The sequence below is a fragment of the Syzygium oleosum genome, unplaced genomic scaffold, assembly GCF_021117445.2.
Source record: "Syzygium oleosum isolate NSW1041296 unplaced genomic scaffold, Sole_v2.1 Sole_v2.16, whole genome shotgun sequence".
Classification (NCBI taxonomy): domain Eukaryota; kingdom Viridiplantae; phylum Streptophyta; class Magnoliopsida; order Myrtales; family Myrtaceae; genus Syzygium; species Syzygium oleosum.
Window position 1 is genome coordinate 7,241,862 of NW_026607500.1, and position 27,118 is coordinate 7,268,979.

Genomic DNA, 27,118 nt, shown 5'->3' on the forward strand with positions numbered 1-27,118 from the left:
TTCTACCACGCAGCAGTTGGCATTCTATAACAGAGATCGTAATCAACAAAAGATCGAGTTAGAACTTCTGTGCAGGAGGCAAACTTACAAATTATGCTTGAGCTTTTCTTCAACGAGTTCAATGCAGCGATAGAGAACTAATTCTATTGGATTTAGGCCACCGACGGCGTCGAATGAAAATGGATCATCATCATTTCTGTTCTCTGCTAAGATGCCGGTCACCAGGGTCCGGAGAGGCAGAAGCCATTCATTGTAGGCCTTCTTCAAGTTGGTCTCGGACAGCACTCCAGTGTGATTGGTTTTTCCTGTTTCAACAGTCACAGGAAGACTTGCATGAGAGAGAGAGAGAGAGTTCCTTTCTGGTAATGCATCTCTTATGCCAAAAAAAAAACATGGAAAACCTATATGTGGAACATTTTCATTAGAATCTAATTCCGAGTCTGCTTGTGGGTGTGTCCATCTACAGTAAACAGTACTACACGCACACACAAGTCTGGGCAAGGTTGCTAGCACAATGGACGTGTACATTCATACACATATATATGTGTGACTACTTACATTCAAACATCGACGAATGCAGCTGATTGAATCACACTGAGCAAACAGTACAGCCAAACATATCGACAAAAGGTCTCCAAAGATCTTTAGCTAGCTCAGTAAGATCCAAACAATAGCCAACAAGGAGTTTTGCATGCCGAAGAATGGTAGAATGACCCAGCCCCATGAAAAGGTCCAACTTACATGTTCAGTGAAAGATTATTTACATTTTGATATAGTCCATAACATGCCACGTTTGTGGAGGATTTGATGTATGTGCTTTCTGACTGCTACATTTAACCTTCCGATAAAGGATGTAACAGATATTCAAATAGAAACCGTGTCCTTCATCTAAAAGTTTAAGTTTTTAAAACAATTTGCAATTTTCTCATAAAGTTTCACATGGCATCAAAATAAGAGGTCAAGAATCCAGATCTTTCTCCCTATTATCAATTTCCACACTTTAGTCTTAGACTAAATATCATCATACATGAGAGGGCAGTGGGTGCTAGATATTTAGATACTGAACAATGCCTTTATTTATTAATTTACGTTTTTAGAACAATTGGCTGTAGTCAAACATAATTTTAACAGGATTAAATCCCATATTGACCCTATTTACTGTTTAGAAAATAAGCCGTATTTTTCTAGCGGTGTCAGCTTTTCCCCAACTGAGTAGGCAGTAATGGGCCTGCTGTAGAGAATAGGGACATGGACAAACTTAAACGTAGAAGTTCATAGTATTTGTAAGACAATTAGTTTAAAGTGGCATACTCAAATTATATTCACTTATTCAAAGATTGAATGCGACTGCTTCTTGGTATTGTTGTAGTGATGAAGATTGAAATTACTCATCCATGAAAATTAAGTTTAGAAATATTAATTACTAAATATCCCATCTTTAAGATTAAAGCGCAAAATCTTTATTAATCTCCATTATGTACGGAGATAATGATTCACTAATATCTGATTTCTCTGTGCATGAACGATGTAAAATAATCATTTACCAAGAAAGTATCATCAAAATTTGCAAAAATGTTCAGCAAAAGGTCACTGTTTGTTATGCTATTGTCTAATGGATGGTCAAAATACTATGATACCCGGTCTTTATGGTGGTTTGGTCTAGAGATACGATGTAGCAAAACTGCAATTATTCTCCCCTCGTTTAAAAAGCAGTGTCCAAAACTGCCATTCCAATGGAATGAGGCGGATTGACATTGGCATTTTAAAGCCGGGTTTGAGGGAAGAAAGCGTTTAAACAATTAGAATGCAGATACTCAAGGGAGGCACAATATAAATCTATAATTTATAGTGTCTCAGTAATACTTCAAGGTTTCTCACACGAGAAACTTTTTCAGGGAGTTCTTTTCACTATTATGCCAACTTATTCACTAATTTATCATGCCTATATCCCTGACCGATCCAACAGGTCCAGAAAAACCAAAACTAATAAAAGTGAAATAGAAGAACTTCTCCCGAAAGAAGTTCTACAGGTTCTTCGATCAACAAGACTAATCAAGATTGTCCCAAATAGTGGATCAGACCTGTATATTTGAACAAATGCTTTCTTACTGAAATTTTCACAATACGTGTGAAAATCACAGCTGGAGAAAAAACAACAAACTTATGCAGCAACTGCAAGAAGAGTCACAAACTCGCAATTTTAATAAGAAAATAAAAGTGATTGAAGCATAGGCTGAAGACTAACATACAAAATGGAAATAAAGAATTATAAAATTTTTACCTGTTGATTCAGACAAGAACACAAATCTGTACAAGTTGAGGGCAGATAGAACCTGTAAGATCAAATGCAAGCTCGTCATTTTAGATCATTAGACTCTATCAAAGATTTTAAGAGTATCGGCCAATTCATTTCAAATGTGTTTGCCTACACATTTATATTAGCACACTTCTAACACATCTCATAGAGGTTGCGCGCTCATAGTGGAAGAGGTTCAAATGACTAGTAGATAGGTTCATTACGGAAAAGTAAACAACAATAAGATCCATTTGGCATTGATAATGTAAGGATGTAAGAGATTGTGAATATAAGCTTTATATGGAAAAGGAATCGGAATGTGTTATTGCACGTCACATGTAAATATGGACTTCCCCTCAACTTCGCATCTCGAAATTTAATATAGAAAGATGGATACTTTTGATTTGGCCTTTTCATTTTTCTATTCCTATTCATTTAGAGCATTCAATGGTCTTAGGAAAACTAATGAGCTTTAAACCCGTTCAAAAGAGTTTGACACCATGGAAAACGTCACAACCAAAAAAGAAATAAGGAGCAGCCATCATCAAAGCAAGGAGACAATATGGAAATAATCAATAATAAGGAGTCATACATACCGCATCAGTTTGTTCAGGAAGACTTGGAGGGCCTCCTTTAGAAGGCCTCAAAACCAATTCCACTAGTTCAAGCACATCAGCAGACCAAGCTGGTGTCTCATGGAAAACTTCATTAACATTTCCTTTTGACAATTCGCTACTAGTTTTGGCATGCCTCACTTGTCTAACAATATCTAGAAGGATGGCAACCTACACAAGTTGTAGGCAATCAGATCAAGTTATGCGTCCTTCCATGCAAAGAAAAAATACACTTATGTCATTTAAGCAAGCTCTAATAGAGTTACCATAGAGGAAGAGTTGCAATTTGTAATCAGGGCTTTTAAGATGTGAAACCTTTGAGAAATTGGAATATCAGCAAGCACCTGGAGATTAGGAAATAAATGCACAAACTTAACTTAAACAAGAGAGAAGTGGAATATCAACAAGCTGGTTAACGATGCAAGAGCAGAGCATCTTAAAGTCAAAAACACCAACCCTTTTCAGCACATCAAAAGCGTTCTTCCTTAGTACAGCATCCGATGTGTACATAATGACGTTCTCAATCCCCTAGAATTTGCACTTTCATGATAAGAAGAACATACAACATGAAAGGGCATACAATCAAGATCTTTCACTATAATACCTGCAAGGCAGCAAAATGGCTAGGAACAAATGATGAGAAATCTAGAGTCTCACTCTCACACTCCTGTGAGATATCTCCTTCTGTGATGCAAAGCAAGAAGTCAATGGCATGTTTCTTTAATCTCCAAGGTAGAGTAGCTGAACAGAACACATGCCTTAGCATGCCGATTGCCTGCCACCTTCTGGTTTGACTATGCCGAATTTCATTCTTTACCGCAGTTAAATCCTCCTCAGCATTATGAGCAACCTCGTTAGACATATCACCCCATATAACTGTACCAGGAAGCAAACAAATTTGAAGTTGCAAAAGGATTAAAGGAAAACTGCACGAATCAGAAAGATCTTATGCGAAACTGCAACAGAATACACTGTCAACGCACTGCCAAATATTACCTGAAAGAGCTGCTCCAAGCTTGATACTGGGTAAAGGAGCCCAGAAACTATCTTCTTCTACGCATATGAAAAAAAATTTATCACTTTAAATTGCAAAAGTGAAGAAATTCCTTCCAGCTTGTAGATCGGAAAAATAATAAATCCACAGACGGAGCAGCATATTACCACCAGTTATGGTGCTGATCATCATGTCAACAGCAGACCCTGTTATCAAGCCAATATAAGATAAATGGCAACATCTCAAGAAGTGTGAAAGTTCAGTCACAAGGCGGAGAGAGCTGGACACATTCTCATCCATGCAAATGGATACATGAGTCTGCACATACAAAAGTTATATTAAGATGTGAGTATGTCAAACGGCTTCATGCTGACAAATCATCTAATGCACACGCACGCGCGCATGTGTGTGTGCGTGTGGGAGAGAGAGAGAGTAGAAGGGCAACAACCACTTGGTGAATCATCTACAAGTCATTTTCGAAAAGGAAGTTAAATCTTTCGTGTACAGACAGATACTCTAGACTCTTACATGACCTCAAAAATAAATATACTAACCATCATCTGCAAGACATACAGACCAAGCAGAATGAGGAGCTTCTCAGCTGATCCGTTGTCCTGTTAAACTTAAACCGTTAATCTAGGATCTGACAAGAAATTGCATGTAAATAATTTCACAATTATGGATCACAGACCAACTTCTGGTGAATAGTTTGCATCGAATTAGCAATATTTATACCGCTGCTGAACAGATCCTCAAGATCTGAATCCTCCTCATCTGCATCTGTAGACACTTTCTCCCAAACACGAAGGATTGCAGGAACTACCTCCTTTATTTGCTCAAAGTGACGCCTTTTAATCATAAGGAGAACTGTAATACAGAAAACACGGAGCAGTGGTTTTATAGTTTGATGCAGACCGAAGAGTTTTTCTTTTGACTCATTCTTATCAGTATCAAATATAGATACAATACTTTCAACTACAATCTCAAGCTCCCCAAGCATGTCTACAAAATGTGTAGAAAATCCCTGATATTATCCTACCAAAGACAACTTGCAGATGTTAACTTTGGGGCAGTGAATATGCCATAATGCCTGATGTTCAAATGGAAAGATAAGTCCACGTAAAGGGAAAATCATGGAAACAAAAATGACCATGGAAATATTCGAGTTAAGACACAAACAAAGTATGAATATCACCAGAAGCAATAAAATACCATAAAAAATCACAAAGTATTATTTCAAAATCGATTGATAAGCATTGAAAAAGTTGAGCACATTATAAAAAGAGACTTTTTTGTAAGCACATAAAGTTTCTTTATATTACTACGAATAAACAATTTTAAACTTGCAAGACAGACAGGATACATTTTCATCAGCATCCAACATCCAAAACAACATTTGAGCACACATTTATTTAACTGCTTTAGTGAAAGTCAAAATGGAAAAGGCTTCCTGACATTTGAATGAGTTCATGCTGCATAAAGTGCAGTGTTCTACCAGTTTTTCATTTCAATGCCTAAAGCATTGCAGAAAGGGAATTGCATCTCGTTTATTTAAACAATCAGCATGGACATCCAACATCCAATCAAGATATAATGAGCTCATTGAGGAAAAACATTTGTTTTACGTAGCTTTATGAAGGCCTCTCTGCAGTACTTCACGGATCCAAAACTGATTTTGCTAAGCATGCATGAATGTTAACAGAAGTTACTGACTGACACCTCGATAGATGTATATTCAGTACCTAAAACCATGATTGGAGGACAGATGTATTAAGAAAGTATTGATAATGCCAAGGTGGTCAAGACACTTTTGCACAATGGGTCCACAGGTTGGACTGCAAGTATTAGAGTCAGCTTTATCATTTGAATGGCATATATCGAGAAAAGCATCCAGTAAAAATACTTCGAAGAAAAGAAATCCCAAATAGCACTTTTGATACTAGAATCAAGACTTCTTTACTCAGCGATATGTCCGAGGAGATAAAATACTTTAAACGATAATCTGCACCAATAAAAACATAACCTATTCAAGGAATAGAAAAAAAGTACCTTCTGAGAGACCACTCAAAAGAGGGGCAAAGTAGCTAGAAAGCTTAATCGTTTCACCTTCGCTTGAGGAATCTAGGGCCTGTTCCAACATTGACTGAGGATTAGCAAGATCTCATCCAGCAAACTTAAAGCTTAAAAGAATTGATCAGTGCTAACCATATGACTACACATTACTATAAAGAATGTACTGCAAGATCTTATCATTCAGAAAAATCAAAATCATATAAAATTTGAATCAAATTAAAGATCAGGTTTAACCAAAAGCACGTACAGTTAATGCTTAATCCACTTTTTTGGTCATATCACTCAAAGAGGATAATTGAATCCTCATAATAGAATATGAAAGTGATAGCAGAATTTCATGAGAGGAGTGAGTTATTTGTTAGGTCATCTCATGTTTATGCCCATAAACTATCTTGACTGGTATTTGCAAGTGAAAATGCCCTCATGAGATGGAAGCAACTATTGAGTATCAAGAGAACAAGCAACAATTTCAAGCCAGAATGACAGCTCAATCAAACCAAGCCTCCTTTTGATGAGGCAATGCAAGAAAACTAATAAAAATTGGTATTATTTGTTTAGTCTCGTCAACTAAATAACTATCTTTTGAACTCGACCATGGACATGTCAGAGAGTAGATGTTCGCAATTTCTCAGATAAATATAGAAAATTATAGATGACTGCGCATCTATTCTCGACCAAATGAAAGAAAGTTCCAAATCTTTCCCCGTCAAAAAGAATAAGAGTGACTTTTTCACGAAAGAACTCAGGGAAGTATTACTTTCATATATTAATTAGTTTAACTTCATGAAGTTTGCAAAGCATCCCGCTAAAACAGGGGAAATTATTAACATGTGGCTAGACATGTCCATTATGTTTATTGACAAGTTCTTTGACAGCAAGTACAGACTCTTATACTCAGTGCTTGGCCATTCTATTTCTCAAAATGCTTAACTCGCATGTTTCATACATCCATGAACTTAAAGAGGCACTTGAGAGTGTGTGTGCAAACTCACTCATGAAGCCGAAGCAACATGAAAATGAAAGGCTTTCTTCCTATGATGCTTTCACTTTTTAAACCTGGGAAGACATCTATTTCCTCATCTTAAATTTTGCTGATAAATAGTAAACAGCTTCAAAACACCCAGTTTAATTTTACCAACACATGTTTATAAAGGTGTTTGCTAGGGAACTAAAATGCCAAAGAGAGCATTCAACATTTAACAGCTAGAGAGATCACCAGAGCACGTGTTGCATGATATAAATGCAGGGTCGAACAAACAGTACTCACTCACCATTTAACAATAAAAGACAGCGATAGATACACTTACAAATGCCAGATGTTATTAAGGAGCACATGAGGTCACATGAGAAAATCGTAATAATGACCATGAAGCTATATAATCAATCTATCACGTGACATGTGCTTACAGGATGTTTAAAAGAACATCATTTGCATGAGTACTGGTGCAACAAAGTTAATCTACCGCAAACATGTGTCTGGATGTGCAGTTACTAAGAAAACACGGATAAAAGGGGAGGATAGGTTTATTTACTTCAAATTATTCAAAATAAGTCCACGTCAAACCTCGCAGAGAATTGGCAACATGTCCCGCGGATTACACTTCACCAAAAACTGACGGATTATGCTTTCCGCAATCGCCAAAAACCGTCTCGACGCCCCTGAAAATTTCGAAACAGCCTTCGGAAGCTCAAAAGAGAGCGCATCAAGGAGCTCCTGCCATTCCACCACGCAACAGAAAACCTACTGTTAAAATAAAGACGGAACTTACCTGATCAACTAAATGAGCCACAGAAAAACATCAAGACCTGATCAATCGAAGGGGAGCTTATATACTCGTAGATACCCGACAGCAGTTTGAACGCATCTTCGTGCGTGTCCTCATCCTCCGCGGCCGCCACCGACACATCGCCGAGAAACTTGGCAAGCTCGGAGACCAACCTCTCGGTTCGATAGCTATCTCCACTCTCGACCGACTGGAACATGTACGGAGGCAATATACAGTGTCACAACCCCATCGAATGGCACCAACCCGCGGTAGCAACATAACCATTCCAAAGCGCGAAGTACAGAGTCGGAAGAAAAAATCGAATTTCTCTCAGGACAGGGAAAGCCAAAGACCGTCACCGTCGGCCATTGGCGCACAGAAACTCATCCAGTTTCCCTCAAATCCGGCTAAAACAGTTAACGGACAACCGGTCGCTTTCACTCGCGTCAGCGCAAGCGTTCGTCCGGAGAGAGCGTTCAAGCGGGACCGGATCGTTCCGGACACGACAAATCGACCGCGTCGCATCCAACGAGTTCTCTTAGGTTTCGAAATCAACAGACCGGCGCGATCGACTCCCGATTCCTCGGAGGAAAGCGAGGCGAGGCGAGGCGAAGTTCTAGGTTTAATCAGGGCGGGACGGAGAGGGAGAGCGGGGGAGGGCGGAGGAGATTCACTCACCTTGGCGCACGAGCTGAGGATGTCGCGAACGCGGAGCGAGGGAGGAGGATCGGGAGGAGGAGACGAGAAAGCCGCCGCGGAGTCGCTCGCCGCCGCCGCCGCCGCCGCCTCCGTCGACATGGAGGGCTTCGCTCGCCTGGAAGACCTTGCGCTTCGGGGTTCAGTTTTGCTTGGGATACTTGAGGAGACGAAGAAGAAGAAGTGCAGCTGCGAAGAAATGCCCGTTGAAGCCCGGAGGCGTCCAGACGGAGGGTGTGCCTAGTTTTCGATCCGCCTAATTTCCTAAAATCTCAATTTTAAGCCCGGTGTATTTCGCAGAAAATAAATAATTTTAAAAATATTTTTCTGAAAAAATGATTGCGCTTGAAATTATTGATAAATGAAATTTATATCTAAACAATTTCGTAGCCGGCAAAAGTACTTTTCGGTTATTAACTTTTGTAAGCGACACAAGCAGTTAGTTTTAGGAAAATGTTATCCAAATCATTCATTTTCGACGAAACAAAAGCATCCTTAAGTCCAATTGCAATTCTATCTTGAACTTTTTTGTTTATCTAAAAAAGATTCTCAATTTTCACTTTAATTTCAAATCTGTCCACGAATACAATTTCTTGAAAATTAGCAATATCAAGACCAGTCAGAAGTTCATTATCAAAACTTGCGTATACATCAACACCCACACCTTCGTATGAAACAACAACGGTCTCTTGAAAAAATCAGTGGCGATTTTTGGTCGCGAGGGGCAAATTAGGAACTAAAGCGAAAGTCGAAGATTTTTTAGACAAAAATAATTCGGGATAAAGTTGGGATTTGACCTAAAAATTGCGAGTTTTTACGGGGAGTTAGCCTAATTTTTTTTTTATCATAAGGTCTTATAATTCACAAGTCAAATGTGTTAAAGATGCAAGTGTGAGTTGTGTTTAGAAGTCCCACATCGGATAATTGATGTGGTGTTGAACAGTTAATATATTATAGTTGGCCTATAATTCATTGATTTAAATTTTTGAGTGAAGGTGGGTCTAACTGGATATTGACGGACTCGTACTTGAGCTCCTTCTTGGCGATCCCTCCAGGTGAAGGTATCGGATTTTTGCTGCACGTTCTTAACAAATGGTATTAGAGCCGATGGTTGATTGATGGGCCTCCAATCTGTTCCGGTGTTTGATGAATATCTCAACAAAGAAATCTCATGATCGATGTTTGTTTCGAGTGAAAATTGCTATGACAGTTGGTCTGGTTCGTTGACCCATAACTCATTGGCTTAAGCTTTTGAGTAAAGGTGGGTCCAACTAGATATGTTGACGGACTCGGGCTTGAGTTTCCTCTTGGCGATATTCCCAGGTGAAGGTATTGGGCTTCTGCTGCGCGCTTCCTAACAAAATGAAATAAGGGAAAAGTGACCAAGAACATAAAGATATATTAGATAGGGGATAGCATCTCTTTACAGGCTCACGACGACATGAAAGTTTTCAAATTAGTATTCATTAAGCTAAACATGGATTCCCAGGGATTTGAAAAAAATCAACACCAACACTCGTACCGTTCCCTTTGGGTGGGGGATAAAACCGGAAATAATCCGGCCTCCGCCTAGCCGGCGAATACTAGAGCCGGTGAAACGGCACCTGCTAAACTGAAAAATCGCTCGTTCTCCCCTTCCCTGCGAGCCCGTGTTACGGCAACTCCAGATGAAAGGCAAATGGGGGGGGGGGGGTGGTTTACTGAGAAAAGAGGCCGAGGCCGAGGTCGAGATACTTTGTCGATGCGTGGCGGTCCGGCTAATGCTCGTTCAAAGGAAGGGAAACTCGTGCCCGTTCATATAAGAAGAGGAAGCCCTATTGCCGTGGAACGACGGGCCTAAGGTCCGCACGGCAAATCCCTCACCTTAAAACATCGTTTCGTATATTTTACGTGGGCTTTACTTACAGTCAACAGGGCTTTACGGTGGCCTTTGTTCCGTGCACGATGGAGGATCCGCACCGGGCTGGGCCCTTGTGAACCTTATACTATGATAGAAGCTCCTACACTTAGTTCACTTTGTAGCCTTTGATCGGCGCGTTCGTTCGAAGGAAAATTATTTCCGGCAAATTGTTTTCCGACTTTCCAATGTTTGGATGATGGAAAACTGATTGATTTATGGAAAACGTTTTTCATGGGCTGAAAACAACAAGCTTAGATCGAGGGAAAACGACTTCCCCTTTTGGCAAGAAGGAAATCACTTTTTCTAAACCACCAAACAAATGAAAGCTAATGGGTGCGTGCGTTTGTTTCACTGAAAACTTCATGATAAAGGAAAATATTGTCTTGAATATCATTTGTAAGGAAAACAGTTAATTTTCATTTGTTTGGCGGGTTAGGAAAAAATGTTTTTCCTTCTTGCCGGAAGAAGAAGTCGTTTTCCTCCAATCTAAGCTTGTTGTTTTCGGTTCATGAAAAACGTTTTACGTAAATCGATTGGTTTTTTGTCATCCAAACAACGAAAATTCGGAAAACAATTTCCCAAAAACAATTTTCCTTCAAATAAACTGACCCTTAGTTCACTTTGTAGCCTTCAATCTTCACACCCTGATAAGCAAAATGCCAATGTAAAGAAAGTAACTGTAGTTATTGATGCAATTGAACAGCAATAGAACGCTAGTTTTTCCCACGTAGGCTTGTTCTTGCCATTAAGAACAAGCATTCATCTTTTATCAACCGAAAACGTATGAAATTATGCACTGTCGAATCTTATTTTCGGTAACAAATGACGATTTACTTAACCCTAGCTTGCTCAAATCTGTTCATGAATATTCTATTGGATTTTGCAAGTTTCCTAAGAATGCGGTACTTATGAAACCACATTAAACTGTTATTTTCGTTTAATTTGTTTTGTTTACACTTTTACATGGGGAAATCGTTTTTTTTCTCCTTTCATCCTATCGAACGGATCCTATGAATATGAATGCACAAAGGTCGATTGCATGAACAAGCCATTTTTCAGTTCTGTGACATGGTTCTTAATTCTTTTAGTTCGCAAATTTTGTACTTTCCACTTCTTTCGGTTTTTTTTCATGGTTCATGCGTCACATAGACGTAAACATGAAATAATTTTATGTTAATACGATAATTGGATCTTTTAGGATCATAGAAGCGATTGGCCATGCACGGATAAATTCGAAATTAAGAATCCAAAAACTTTTTTTTTTATATATTTGATTGATTACATAGGTTATGCTTCCTATCATCAAATAAAACCGTACTATTCTCCAATAGGCTCAGATAAGTTTGCTCACGAATAGAAGAGAATACTTTGAGATCGAATCTCAATGATTTCATTGACCCATGACGATATCTGAAAGAATATCGTAAGATGTTTTCGTTTTTTGGATGATTACTAGTGAAACTTCAAAATTAATATATAAATATATCAATTATAAAGTTTAAAAAAACTTTCTTTATTTAATATTTGCTGTAATACTAGTAATCAAGGTTAAGTATCAGTATAGAAATCACCAAAAATGAGATTTGATGGTGCATAATTTCATGTTCCGATGTGGGTGGAAGATAAACATTTAAGTTACTCTGAACTTAAGTCTGAATCTCAACCTAAATGGTTAACGTCGGTGTAGTCATTCCTATTGCTCGAAGCTAATTTGTTTTTTTGCTAACGTGGTATTCTGATCGACCATCGTCCTCCGATAATGAGTAATTAACTTCACGCTCAATGTAAAATATGAAATAACCTTTGAGAGCAATACATGTACAATCCTCCTAAATAATATGTTAAATTGAATTTGATAGGTTTGAGCATGGCATATAATGAACCTGCGCTAAAATCGATTCCAGTTTGAAGCCCAAAGAAGGGTTCGGTTCAATGCGTCTTGTGATTGGTAGTGCATGTGAAAGTTTTTCTTTGATCGAATAAAAGAGTCGATCATAACCATGTGGCGACAAATTCTACAAGCTTTTGACAAATTGGAGAGGCATAGCATTTTGCGGCGTAATTGAAGAGCCATAGTCAAGCCACATGCTCACACTCTGGTTGACAAAATTGACTAAAACTACCTATAGTTTGGTAGGGATAGGGTTATTGATGTGAGAACTCCGGTAAAAAAATAATAAATAAATAATTTCTCTAGATTGGTGCATAGTTGATTGAGGTGTCGGCAAATTTCCTAATAGGAAGTCACATATGCAAGCTCTATCAACTGCATGAAAATTACTCTAGATCGGTACCATCAAAATGCACGGGCCAAAAAGCCTGAAGTTAAACGGTTCATGAGACTTGCAAGATGTTACACAAGTCTCCAAGTAATCGGGTCTCTTCACTCCTGTCCCTAAATTATCATAAAAAGAAAATGGCGAGTCAATCAAGCACTCCGGAAGAATCTAAAATTATCTCTACGGATTGCTGAAATTTATATTTAGGATTGACGAAACAATTCACTCAGTAACCTACGGAGCACTTTGTAACCTTTGGACTCTTTGTCATGAATTACAAACAATAGCCAAGGAGTTTTAAAAGAAGTTACAATGTGCTATTGATATGAATTAGTATGGCGAAATGCACAACTACATGGAAGAAGAGCCCTCTATTGCTTGAACCTAATTTGTTTTCCATAAATGCAAAATAATTGGTAATTTAATAAGAGAAAAATCGGTAATCACTCTTATTGAGATATGTAATCTCTAAAAGAGTCGGTAAACTTTAAAAGTTGGCAAGCAAGCAAGAATAGTGGTAACTAAATAAAAAAAGTTGATGAATTAAGAAAAAATAAATGAGAATTGGTAACACAAATTTAGTTGTTAATTTAATCACGAGGTAAGTGTACTGAAAGTCTTAAAACTTATTACGAAAGTGTAATTGACTCTTAAAACTTTTAAATAGTGTAATTAAATCCTAAAACTTGTTAAATTGGTGCAATCAAGTCCTTTCATCAACTCCTTCCAACTTGACAAACGAAAAATGCTAACAAGTTTTAGGATTTGACCAATTTGACAAGTTTTGGACTTGAATACACTTTTCAAAGTTTTAGGACTTGAATACACTTTTAAAAGTTTTAGTACTTAATTGTACTTTTGTGATTGCACTTTTTGAAAGTTAGGATTCAATTGCACTTCGTGACAAGTTTTAGGACTTCAAGTACACTTATTTCTTTAATAATAAAAGAGTTGGTAAGTCGCCTAAAGAAAGGTTGGTTTCTCATTAATAATTGATGAACATAAGTTGTTGGTAAAAAAGTAAACAAAAGTTTGTAAAAGATCAGAGAATGTCTTTTTATTGATGAGAAAAATTGGTTATTCAATAAGAAAAATTGATTATTCAAAAATTCCAAATAAATATTGGTAACTAATTCAAATAAGACATAATAATGCAAAAAACTAGTTGGTAACTTAATTGAAGAAAAATCAATTGTTAAATTTTTTAAAAAAAGTTGGTAAAATTAGAATATTGACAAGCAAGGCAAATGAAAGTTAGTAAATCAATAGAAAAGTTGGTAACAAAAGTTGGTGATCAACCCAAATTAGACTTGGTAAACTTCATATAGTAGGTAACTTAACGGGAGAAAAACTGGTAAGTTACGCAAATAAATGTTGGTAAAATAAATACGGGTTGATAAATTTAAGGCGTTTATAGAAAAGACAAATAAAGTTTGACAAACTATAACAAAAGTTGATAAATTTAAACAAACCAAATAAATATCGGCAAGTAATTCAAATAAGAATTGGTGATCCAAAATTGATTTATTATTTAATTGGAAAAGAGTCAGTAAAAATAATTTACATAACAGCCGGTAATTTAAGGAGTTGGCAAGATTGATAAATGAAAATTTGTAAAAGAAAAGAAAGGTTGATGATTCGCATGTTGTCTAAAACAGTTGGTAATTTCATTATCGTGTCGAAAATTCACCATCAAGTTACCGGGAAATCAGGTCGTAAGTAACTTTTCTATAGACAATTTTTTGCACTTACTAACTCCTTCACAAATTTATTGGCACTATCCTTTTTTGGGAACGAAACAATAGAATCTCTAATGTCGTAAGCAATACATGGGCATGTTGTTGGATCATTCAATGTCAATATCCTCTCCAATCTCACCAGAAAAAGATAGAGATTGGAGAGGATATTTAGATGTCTCGATTGACATTCCCAATCATGCAAAATCATGTACTATAATGTCGTAAGCAATGCATGCGCATGTTGTCGGAAAATTCACCTAATTCCCACTAGCAGAGCAGCAGGTATCGGTTTCCTAATCGAAGTGAGAAATATCCTAATAAAATAATAACCAACACATCCTATCAGCTATCCTCAAATCCTTCTAGTACCATCACAGTGTCCCTTCTATATGATTTATTATCTTTGCCAATGTAGTTACAGGGGAAATACAACAAAATTGTTTAAAAAGTCATAAACCTATTACACTTTTGCCAATTAAGTCCTAAATCTTTTAATTTTGCCAATTGAGTCTTAGACTTTTTCACGTTTTGTTAATTGAGTCCATTTGGCCAATTTCGGCTGTAAATTGCTGACGTGAACGCCGGCTGTCCTACATGGCTGGCCATCTTACGTTGCTCAGCCGTAGGACGGCCAGCGTTGACGTGGATAATATTTATAATATTTTATAGATTTTTTATTTACTTTTTTTATTTTTTCTTTTATTTTTCCTTTTTTTTACACCTCTGGCTGGCGAGGCTCAATGCCCTTGCTTGTGGCCGGTGATGGTTGGCCAGAGGTGTGAAAAGAAAAGAAAAGAAAAATAAAAAATTAATAAAAAATTCGAAATATATTATTAAAAGTTATCCACGTCAGTGCCAGCCGTACTATATAAGACGGCTGGTGTTTATGTCAGCAAATTCTGGCTAAAATTGATCGGATGGACTCAATTGGCAATACAGGAAAATGTTTATGACTTAATTGGCAAAACTAAATGGTTAAGGACTGAATTGACAAAAGTGTTTTGTGTATAGGACTTTTTTGACAATTTTTCCGAGGAAATACAACTTAATTGGCTTCTTATAATATTACATAACAATGGTCATCGCATCCCAAATGAAATCGAAGGATATAGTCAAAGCCCATTGCCTTAGATTTTATTAGAAAACTCGATGGATATATTTTCTCAGAAACTTTAAATTATTTAAAGTTCTCCAAGCCCAAATTTTGCCTCGAAATACTTTCACTCAAAATCCGAAACTACTTGTCAAAATTTTCCGCAGCTTACGCTCATCGTTAGAAAGTCCTCTTCCTCTACAAATAGAAGTATGGAGGGGGTATCACGATGGCAATACTTGAATCGGGTTCTAAGGTACGATAGATGAAAGAAGGTAGACGGCAATCCTCGAGCCATCACCTAATGTGAGCTATTAGATTCAGTGGGCTTCACATGCAACTCGGCGATCGGTACTTGGAGCAACGAACTCGCATAAGTCGGTACGTGCAAATAACATGTCTTGGAGCTTACCCAAGATATAATATATAGTAGCTAGCAAGTGGCTGAAAATTTACAAATAACTAGCAAGTTTCCACCGGGTATGTAATTATCTTTGCTCTTGGAGCTTAAAACACTATAAACCAAGACGATTCTATAGACTACTCGTGGTACCAGGCCACTAGGGCTCATTGATATTGACTGAGTGCACTGTGTTAAGGTCTTGTCTAGTCACTCCAGTTAGAGCAAATGTTGGAGGGAAAGAGAAGAGCAAGAGCGAGAGCTCAGGCCAAGTGCACTTGTGGTCCATGGAGAGAGAGAGGAATTTCCCCCCCCCCCCCCCCAGTGGTCTTGTGGTCCATCACTTGCAAAGCCTAATCTCAAGGTGAAAGGAAAGCAAAAGAGGGAACATGATTGCGGGGAGAAGCAAGCATGCAAGCAAGAAGAAGTTGGGGCAATAAATGCCAAATTGCCACCAATGTAATGGGACACATCACTCTCTCTCACCTTCAATTTCCATCCACCCATGTAAACCTCATCCCTCACTGCCTAATCCATAATTGAAACTCCGTGTCCTAAATTAACTAAAATCTCCTGAGACGGGATCATGAAGCATCTCGTGAATATCACGCGAAATAAAGCGAGAGCGAATTTTCCCGTTCTACGATCACCAAAGTGATATTATCCCGATTTACTTTTGACCGAACTCTTTCAAGGTTTATCCCCCATTGGATGCCCTTTTTTTATGGCATTGATTGTTGTATTAAAATCAGTATGCGATACGTTCTAATCAAATGGCACGACAAATTGCAAGTGGACATCTAATCAAATGGACCATACTCATAAAAAAAACCCCAACAAAAATATGTCAAATCACTTAATATTTCAAAATTATGTCAAATTTTTTCGATCAAGAAAAAACTTAATATTTCAATAATATTATAAAAAAATTTCGATATGCTTGGGACTTCTCTCTCTGTTTTTTTTTATGGGGGATATTCCATATTACCACTTTACAAACACATCGAATCACTTAGTTCATCTTCGCGTCTACATATAATATTCCTTGGGAATTCACTTATAGAAAACTATAATTGCCTAGAATATCGGTCCACAACATGTGCAACATGGCAACTGTAGCTGAGTTCGAATTGAAATTCTTGCACCCCGAAAAACGTAATTTCTTCGAACAGGGCGAGCAACATCGCCAGTCCGTGGAGACGCGACTCGTAAAATTTCAGTCTTTCTTTTCTCCATAAATTACGTGCCATATTTTTTCACCACAAGCGCCACGAGGAAGCAATCGAATCAAAGCAAAAGACAAAACTTGAGAAGAAAGAAAGAAAGAAAAGGGCCTTCGGAAAACAAGAAAACACGAGCCTTTCGTTCCACAGTGCATGGATAAGGCGATCCCATCACCCCGTCTTGCGAGCCGACACCCCTCCTCACGCGTAACGGAATCATACGCTTTTTCTTCCCTACCTTTCCTCCTTTCTTCTGCTGTCTGATCATTGATTTTGTACAGAGGACTTGACATGTTTCGCGACAATTCAATGTGATTGTGGGGATCGTGTTGGTACATCGGCCATTTCCAGAAAGCTTGTGATGGGAACTGTTGGTCCATTCTGATTACTGTTCATGAGAGGAGTTAAAATGATTCCACAAAGGAAAAAAGAGGGGGAGCTCGGTCATACCCTAGGTGCCCTTTTTGACCCACGATGCAAGAGGTTCGTTGTTTAGTTTCTTAGTTTCAGACGATCCTAAGAACTCGGTCGATGAAACGCGGGAAATTCTTATCTGGGTCTGAAATTCATTCGGGGACCGGATGCGATCGCGATCCAGGTAGATCCAGGTATTGTAAGACCCGTGTATGACCTAGATGATCGGAAGTTAGGTTGATGTGGTCTGACGTTGAGCAGTTCCGAACTAGTGTTTGTCAGGAAAGAAGCATGAAAATTCGAACAAGCTTTCTCTCTCTATTTTCATTTGTTTTTTCACATGAGAAAACTCATTGAAGGCGAACTATTTTTTTTTGGTTAGTAAAACATGGAGCAAATTAAGGTAATCGACACATCGAACAATTGAGAATTTCCATTGGAATTGAAGAGAGAAACTAATATGCTATAGTTCAGATTTCATACTAAAATTACTTAATCGGGGTGATGTCGTTTGATTCATCTGACCTTCTTATATACCAACATAAAACAAAAATTTACATTGATTTTGGAGGTATTCCCAAGACTTACCTGCTGATAAAGTAAAAATAAAGAATGGTGAAATCCGGACTCGTTGAGATCCCTATAGAACCGGCCCTTTTTACTTTCGGCAAAAGCAAGAGAAATTATCTAATCAGTCCTGAATTTATTGTGAGGATGCCAATTTAATTATAAACTTTTTAAAGATTGTCAATTTAGTTATAAATCTTTGCGCGAAATTTCAATGTAGTCTTTCCGGTCAATTTTCTTCTGAAATCATGTAATTAGAAAAATTTGAAAATTTAGGGCTGAATTGACATCCCTACAGTAAGTTCAGGACTGATCATGTAATTTTTCCACAAATGCAAGTGGCGCTGGCGGCTGCCATCACAGATGGAAGACTCTAAGAGGATGAATGTGCATTATATGAGTGTATGATTGTATTGGACCCTCTAGAAAAGAAGGAGAAAGGAAAAAGAAAACGCATTATGGGCGACCATAACGGGATAAATATCATTTTCTTGGTAAAGGTAGCGATGGATGCGAAAATGCCCCAACTTTGTGGGAGGCTGATTGGTGGGTCCATGATCTGTGAGCATTCATCATTGAATATCAGAACCAAACCAAAGCCAAGTTGAATCGAATTGGTACTGGGTACGTTTGTTTCGTGAAAAATAAACGATTTGAAAGATATTTTTCTTGAAAGTGATCGCTTATTTTCCTTATAAAAATGAACGAATGAAAAATATTTTTATCGTCCGCGGAAATGTTTAGATGTAAATTATTGTCGATGATGAAAATAATTTTTATTGGCTAATTATTCCAAAACGTGTGTTCGCCTCGCGAAAAATGTATGATTTGAAAAATATTTTTCTAAAAATAATCGCTTATATCGTTTATAAAAATGAAAGAACGAAAGATATTTTCATTGTCCTTGATAATATTTAGACATAAATTGTTATCGATAATGAAAATATTTTTCATTAGCTAATTATTTCAAGTAATGCAAGCGATCATTTTTAGGAAAATATTTTCCAAATCATTCATTTTCCATGAAACAAATGAGTCTAAAAGTCATCTAAATGAAGGTGCGGAATACTAGTTAAATAATTTAATAAAAAATATGTTCTTTCCAAAGTATTGATTACACGTAAAATACGAAAATATCGGTGATTTTAAAATTTTCAGTATACCTTTATTTAGTTAAAGCATTCTCCAGGAAAATCCAATATTTCCCCATAAAGTGTTGAAACAAGACATTTAGATCATTTATCAAAGTTCATTGAAAATGTGTTAGAAGCATAAACTACCTTAATCTATCGTTTTTGCTTTTCTAGTGTATCTTTTTTTCCAATTTTCACGATGTTTCAGTAAGATTTGTTTTTCTGCAAAAGCCACCAAAAACTCTAAATTATGCCCACTGTGACACCCACTGTGACACATATACCCTAAACTTTATTTTTGTGACACAAAAAATCTCAAATTTATATTTGTGTGACATATTTATCCTCCATCAAACTTCTGTCAATGACAACTGTTAAAAATTTGCCTACATGGACGCTAGAAAGCAAATAGTGTTGACATGGCGCCCACGTGAGTTAAATGAAATAAAAACGAAGTTGTTTTAACTGAAAAATCATCTAACGGAACTTTAATGGAGGGTAAATGTATTACATAGTTACAATTTTGGGGGTTTTATGTCACAAGAAAAAAAATTTAAGTTACATGTGTCACAATGGGCATAGTTTGAGATTTTTTATGTCACAAAAAAAATCTCAATGTAAACGTGTCATAGGAGGCATACTTTGGTGTTTTTTTGCGACTTTTTCCCTATTTTTTTTATATTTACTTTAGTTAATGTATTCATACTAGTTTTATTTTTTAATCATTAAATCCTTCCGGGCAATGGACGGGGAAGTGTGTCTTAGGTAGATGACCTCGAACTCTAACTTCATGGGCTGAAAAGGAGACGAACCTAAGGCTAGAGTGAGTCCGGTGCACGCGGAATACACACGCACAAGTTCATCTTTTAACTATTGAGTCAATGCCAAAAGGGATCAAGGTTAGTGGTCTTGAATTGCAAAGAGACCCGTCAATCAACATACAGTATGATCAATACCACAAAAATTCTCATATTGATATATTCATACCACATTTACCCCAAATTAGTATCATAAAAAATCTAAAGCCACTACACGCGTGTCACATTTAACCCAAAATAAATTGCGTGTCATGAAAAATCCCAAATCACAAAATTAGAGATTTCCAATCTAAGATTTTGGTAATTTGGAAATTTTTGTGTTTAGTAATTTAATTTTTGATAAATGTGGCACGAATACACTAGTTTTAGGTTTTTGGTGGTATTATAGCCCTAATAGTTAAGGGATGGATGTACTAGCAGTTCCTGAACTTTTTCGGTTTGAGCAATTTAATTACAAACTTTTTTCTATCAATGGGGTCTCTAAATTATATACTTTCCATTGAGAAAAAGACACAATAAATGCCATAACTTTCATACGGCGCTCACTTGTGTGCCATAATTATTTTTCAATCACTCGAGTGTCATAATTTATGTACGAAGCTCACTTAAGTGCCATAATTTTTTGTTTCGATCACTTGGAATGCCATACAATTGATCACTTGAGTGCCATAAATTTTTAGAAATGTTTATCACTAGTGCCACTCCACGTCAGATTTCCGATGCTTGGATGAATGCTATTAAAAGGTTATGACACTCAAGTGATCGGTTGATCACTTGGAATGCCATACAATTGATCAGTTGAGTGCCATAAATTTTTAGAAATGTTTATCACTAGTGCCACTCCACGTCAGATTTCCGATGCTTGGATGAATGCTATTAAAAAGTTATGACACTCAAGTGATCGGTTGAAAGTTATGGCACTTAAGTGTACGGTGTTTAAAAGTTATGACACTCAAGCGGTTGAAAAAAATATTATGACACGCAAGTGAGCACTGTATAAAAGTTATGATACTTTGGTATCCTTATCCCATTTTTCATTCAAGTTCTTCCTAAAGTAAACGGAATGCTTCATGTGGATTGTCACGTTAGTGCCATGCTAGTGCCAAGTCACTATCCAGGTTAGTGCTAACTAGACAATCTAGTTGAGGTATGGATTTTCTTGTGCTAACTAGATTTAATATAGTTGAAATGAGAGAGAGAGAGAGAGAGAGAGAGAGAGAGAGAGAGAGAGAGAGAGAGAGAGAGAGAGAGAGAGAGAGAGAGAGAGAGAGAGAGAGAGAGAGAGAGAGAGAGAGAGAGAGAGAGAGAGAGAGAGAGAGAGAGAGAGAGAGAGAGAGAGGGGTTGCTAAGCACTAGTCAGTTAGGGTGTGCAAAGGAACCATGAACCGCCCATAATCGGACCGGATCGGCCAATATCCGGTGGTTCCCATAAGGACCGATCTGGGTCTCGATTCTAATTTACTGGAATCAGTGAATACCGGCTCGATTCTCGATTCCACGCATGGAATCACCCTCTTGGATTGGATCGGTGTGTGTATATATAGTTAAAAAAAATTCTAGCTCACTTTCGGTGAAAGTGGGTCTTTCTTGCCTGCCTTTTACTATTTACCCTATAGTTCTACATGCGTCTCGCGGTCCTCAAAATAGAAACAACACGAAGAAACCCTAACCTCATCTCACTCTCACCAAGAGAATCTTATGTGGCCATGTCTTCAACTCTGTCGCTGTGTTACAAACTCTCAATCACCTTGCGCCTCCCCTCCAGCCCTCCCTCACATCCCGCATCTCACTCTTGCCTTGTGCCTAGCCATCGGCTTTCCCTCACATCTCGCATCGGGCTCTCACCTTGCATTACATTCTGTGGCTGAGTCCCAGACTCGCAGCCGAGCGAATTTTTCTACTTAAGGATACCCATTCTTTCTGCTGTTGTTGGCGCATTTGATTTCCAACCTAAGGTGCTTCAAATTATGTCGAAGTTAAGTTCGAGATTTGTCAGTTTTTGGAATGTCATTACCTTTTGCTCTTGCTTTAATTGTGACTTTGGGTGATTCTGTGCTTTCTTAAGCCTTTATTAGCAGATAATTTTAGGGAATATACTTGGTCACCATGTTTGTAGTCTAGTTGTGAATCTATAGGGATTGGGGACCATTCCATGGACCACCCGGGAACCAGATTGGATCAGTGGTCTGGTTCTTGGGTGGATCCATGGAACTAATAAGTGGTTCCCATATCTAATTTTTTGGAACCAATCTTTAGTGGGCGGTTTCTAGTTCTAAGATGGCAACCGCCTATCTAAACCATGCTCACCCCTGCTGGTAAGGGCTGTCGTGCGCTTATCGACCTCTGGTGACTGCAGCACAATAGTCGTCACTGTCTATGATCTGAGCATTCCTGCACACTAACTCAAAAGAGAGATTTAGAAACCCAAGTATGGCTACACACGAAGCGGAATGACGGTTGGGCTAGGTAGCTGCCCCTGCATCATTGTCGCGACTACCCAGGCACGGTGAGGGCCTGGTGTCCCTCATCAAGCCAAGTGAAGGCGATGCAAACTCCATCGCTCTTACTAAGCAAACACAAAGAGAGGTACCTCGAAAGTCAGGAAAAGGACACTAGAAATATTATAACTTTTGTAGGGAGCTCACTTTAGTGTTAAAACATTTTTATCGATCACTTGAGTGCGAGTGCCATCGGCGATTTGAGTTGCTGGAAAATTTGATGTGATAATGTTTTAATATAAATGATCCGACGTGGCTCGCCGCCAAATTAAAGTCAAAACTAATGCTAAACGACTTTGTTTGGCATCTGTTCTTCAAAAAATGCTAATCCTAATTTCTCAATTTGGCGCAAAGTTACCTCTTGAATTTTTGGGGCAACAGACAGATGAAGAAGTGGAAAAGAATCGTTTTGCTCTTGATTTCTTATTTTCCTCTTCGATTTTTCGATCGTTCTTTCTAAGGAATTGAATTTCAATATTGTCACAATCGGGCTTCTTCGGAGCTGAATCATCGTCGTTTTTGTGTGTGTGGGTGCTAGTTGGGTTAATTGTTTTTCTAATCTTTCCGCAATTTTGGTTTACTCTTGTTGTCATCTAGACTTCTAAAGCTATTTGTATGGATAAGACAGCATCTTCTCTCTTAACTTCAGTGGCTCCTCTTTGATTTGCTTTCTTTTGGCCGCTGAATTCGGAGGTTTTAGTGAGCTTTTCCTTTTACTCTTCTATTGCTGCATGACAATCACCAAGGTGTGATTTTTTAGAATTTCCCTATAGCTGGACTTTTTCCGGGTAAAGAAAAAAATAGACTAACAGAGGGCTCTCGGCTGGAACAAGACAACCCGAACGATGTAATCTATAGGCACGAAACAAAAAGCACGAAGAGAAAAAGCGAGCAAAAATCAGAGAAGAAAAAAAAATCAACTGGAGTTTCTCCATTAGCCAACTCATAGTTGACTGTCGAAGAAAATATACATGCAAGTTAAAATTGTAAGTTAAAGATGAAGATGAACACGAACACGAAGGAGTATGTCAGCTCTCAATGAGGATTCGATCAAGGGATTTGTCCACGTTGGACTTCACATTTGTTTAAAATGCCACGCGGACTTTATAATTCAATAAAAATGAAAAAAGTCACGTAGGACAATTGCCAGAATGTTGCTGGAATTACTAAAGTAATCAATTTTCTTTGACGAAGCATTCAAGCGATACCTTGAAAATTTTTTGCACTAAAGTGAGCATCGTATGAAAATTGTGATTCTTATGATTTTCTTTCTCTTAGAAGTTTGATGAACTTTCCTAGGAGCTTATTTGCACATTTAACCTATGGTACCACAAAATTTGGCCATATGGAAGACTTTGGCACCATTTTCAACAGCCAAATTGAAGACCTTCAAGATCATAGTTCACTAATGGGAAAATGACAAACAGTATCTAAACTTTGATTCAATATGGACCATACTTTGGCTCAATATGTAATGTGACTTCTGAATTTTTAATTTGTTCAATGTGGTCCTTGGACTTTAACCTAATTTGCGATATGGTCTCTGAACTGTTAATTTGTTCAATGTCATCTCTAAACTTTTGGTATATATTCAATTTAGTTCTTGAAACTATATGAAAATATTCAATGTAGTTATTCCATTAATTAAAGTTCTGGGACTACATTGAACATGTACCAAAAGTTTATGGATCACATTGAACAAATTAAAAGTTCAGGGACCACATTGAATATTAGGCTCAAGTTCATGAATTACATTGAACAAATTAAAAATTTAGGGACCACATTACACATTGGGCTAAAGTTTAGAGGCTATTTGTGTCATTATCCCTCACTAATTCTTGATTAACCTCATAGAAGCTGATTGCCCCTTGCCCACATCCCAAATCCCATTGGAAACACGTTGGATCCCAAAAGGGGAAAAATTTTCACACCAATTTCAAGTTCAACATTCATGAAGAAACGTGAGATAGGCCGGATTGATTGTCGCCCAAATCGACCAAATGTATGCGGTAGTAGTAGCAGCCGCAGCCGCCATTGCATGTCTAGGCTACCAAATTCCCAGCATAGGATGAGTCCACCTACGACAGCTTTCTTGTATGTGTATGCGTGTGTTCCTTATGGCCTCGTACCAGAAGCGACGACCTCCAAACCGCCTTGGCATGAGCCCGCTGAGGGACGGCATACATCATTGTGCTCGAGCAGCACCACCATAGCTCCCTTGCCCCCTCTCTCGAACTGAGCAATAGTTAGGCTCCTACCGAATATTCCATCGCCGAGGAGATCAGAGCGGAGATATCATTAGAAAGTCTTGTCAGCAATACCCGGTAAAAGCTTCGCGACGAACAGTTGCATTTTGTTAATGTAATCACAACGTAAGATTGACGATGTAGACCAAGACAAAACCCATACTCAAAAGACTTTTTATATTAGGCCGTCCTTGAATCTAATGTTGTCTTCAACATTACAAGGAGGACCCCCCCTTATCAACAAGGCAAAAAAATAAAGAGAAACCGATGACCCCATCTGCCAAATATAGAGGAAAAAAACATAATGGAACGCCAAAAAAAAAAGACAATAATAATAATAATAAAAGCAAAAATAGGAAAAAAAGGGTAAGGAAAGGAAAGGAACCTACCAAAGCGACCATACTTTATAATTTCCATTGGGCACACTTGGTTTCGTGTGGGCACGTGGAAAATGTGTGGGGGCCCACAACGACCGTCCCACGTAATAGGTGTGCCTGACCGTGATTGGTTTCTACACTGACAACCTTGCTGCCTCGGATTGGTAATTGGGCCCACTCGTTAATCGAAGGATGCTCTTTAAAATCAAGATCATAATCATAACAATGACATCATTCGATGTGATACCATTTGGAACCTTAACTATACATGTTCATTTGAGTAAATACCACAAAGAATCTCAAATTATATCCATTGTGACACAAATATTTTAATTTTATGTCATTAGAAAACCTAAACTTACCCACTATGACCCAAATTCGCCAAACTTTTTTTTTTTGTTACTAAAAAACCCAAACTTATACACGTGTGACATATATACCATTTATTTCAGTACCATCTAAGACATATTTTAAGATTTTAGTGACAAAAAAAAGTTTAGTGTATTTATGTTATAGTAGACATCATTTGAAGTTTTTTGTTGTATTAACCTTATTTATTAGGTGAATCGCTAATTTCATCAGTTGTAGATGGGTTTAATAATTCGCCGATGCGTATATATTGATTCCAGCAATTTAATTTTTTTTATTCATTTGCCTATCGCGTCTTGTGTTAAGATAGTTACGATTCGAAGTGAATTTTTAATTTTAAATGCTAAGGTAAATAAAATGACTATAAAGATTTGTAACTAATATTTGAAAGTAACTTTTTCAATAAAGCAACTTGAAATGATATCTTTTTAAGCATTGGGATCGGCACATGTGCTCAAAATTAAAATCGTTTTGCTAAATCATAATTCTTTATTCAAAATTTTATATCTTCTAATGCCATCTATAAATTTTTATATCTCTGACACAAAATACTAATTTAAGTTATTTTACCGAATCTTACCATTCAATTGGATCCTTGATTTACGATTAAAAAATTTTAAGGTTTCAATTCATGATGCAATTTACCCTTGATATAAGACCCTCAAATAGGTAGAGAACTAGCAACAACGACCGTGCGATGCACAATTTCTTCCCTCGACTTTTTAAATACTGGAAACATAAATATAGAAGTAGTCAATGCTACAGAGATATCATACTATTCAGGCTTTCTAATACAAAATATTTGGTCTTTGTTTATAAAACATTTTTAGTGGAGACATTTTTCTTTTCAAGTGAAGATACTCTTCAACATTAGTGCAAATGAACATATATATCTTATTAGAGTTGTGACACTTATGTTTTGGAGTTAATTAGATGTAAGCTTTTATGAATTTCCATGTCAATTTTAATAATAATGAAATGATGAAATTTTCTCATATAATCATTTTACTAATCATCAAGATACGTGACTTTTGCTTTATCGATCATATGAAATTTACATTTCAAGATGTGCATTTTGAATTGTAGTCAAGACGACATTAGTTTTGAATATTATATTGTTTTTTAGAAATCTTTTGGTAAGGAAGGGCCGTTTGAAATTAAACTGAAACTAACTAAACTATATTGTTAAGATAATCAATTGGTTTACTGAATTAATTTCTTTTTGAGAAAAATATAATTTTTTTGACATTACTTCTTGGTATTGGTTGGTGGCTTTTATGATTTTAATTGGGTAAACGACGATATTTGCCTTCGAAAGAAAGAGCCATGAGGCAATTTCGAGTTAAAACTCTCCAAGTTTTGTTCGATGTAATTCATAAATAGTGTTTAATCTAAAAAATTGTCTTAACATGAGTTAAAGTGTCTAATCAAAGTATAATGCTCCCAATAATTTTTCAGTTAAAACTAATCTCATGTTATTTAAATTTTAAACTAAGATAGGCCATTTTCTGCTCGAACAATAAATGTGTTGCGCCGACCTTAATCTTTTCCACTTGTTTTTACTTTCTTCATCTTTTCTTTTTTCTTAAACAGAGAACACAGCTCGTTTACTTTTACAATTAG

General features: G+C 37.2%; 1 protein-coding gene across 2 annotated transcripts; it reads right to left on the reverse strand.

Moving 5' to 3' along the window:
- LOC115684377 (aberrant root formation protein 4) lies at positions 1–8,681 on the reverse strand. Of its 2 annotated transcripts, XM_030609112.2 has the most exons (14): positions 8,422–8,681; positions 7,784–7,951; positions 7,542–7,691; positions 5,954–6,032; positions 4,596–4,771; positions 4,459–4,518; positions 4,072–4,222; positions 3,907–3,963; positions 3,515–3,786; positions 3,367–3,438; positions 3,177–3,254; positions 2,893–3,081; positions 2,282–2,333; positions 1–305 (listed from the first exon to the last, which is right to left on the reverse strand). In XM_030609112.2, the coding sequence occupies exons 1-14, from the start codon at positions 8,539–8,541 to the stop codon at positions 85–87; spliced, it is 1,845 nt and encodes a 614-aa protein (XP_030464972.1). In that variant the 5' UTR covers positions 8,542–8,681; the 3' UTR covers positions 1–84. The 2 variants fall into 2 exon arrangements, with proteins under 2 accessions (XP_030464972.1, XP_056174855.1); XM_056318880.1 differs by lacking the exon at positions 3,367–3,438.
- Positions 8,682–27,118: the final 18,437 nt, after the last annotated feature.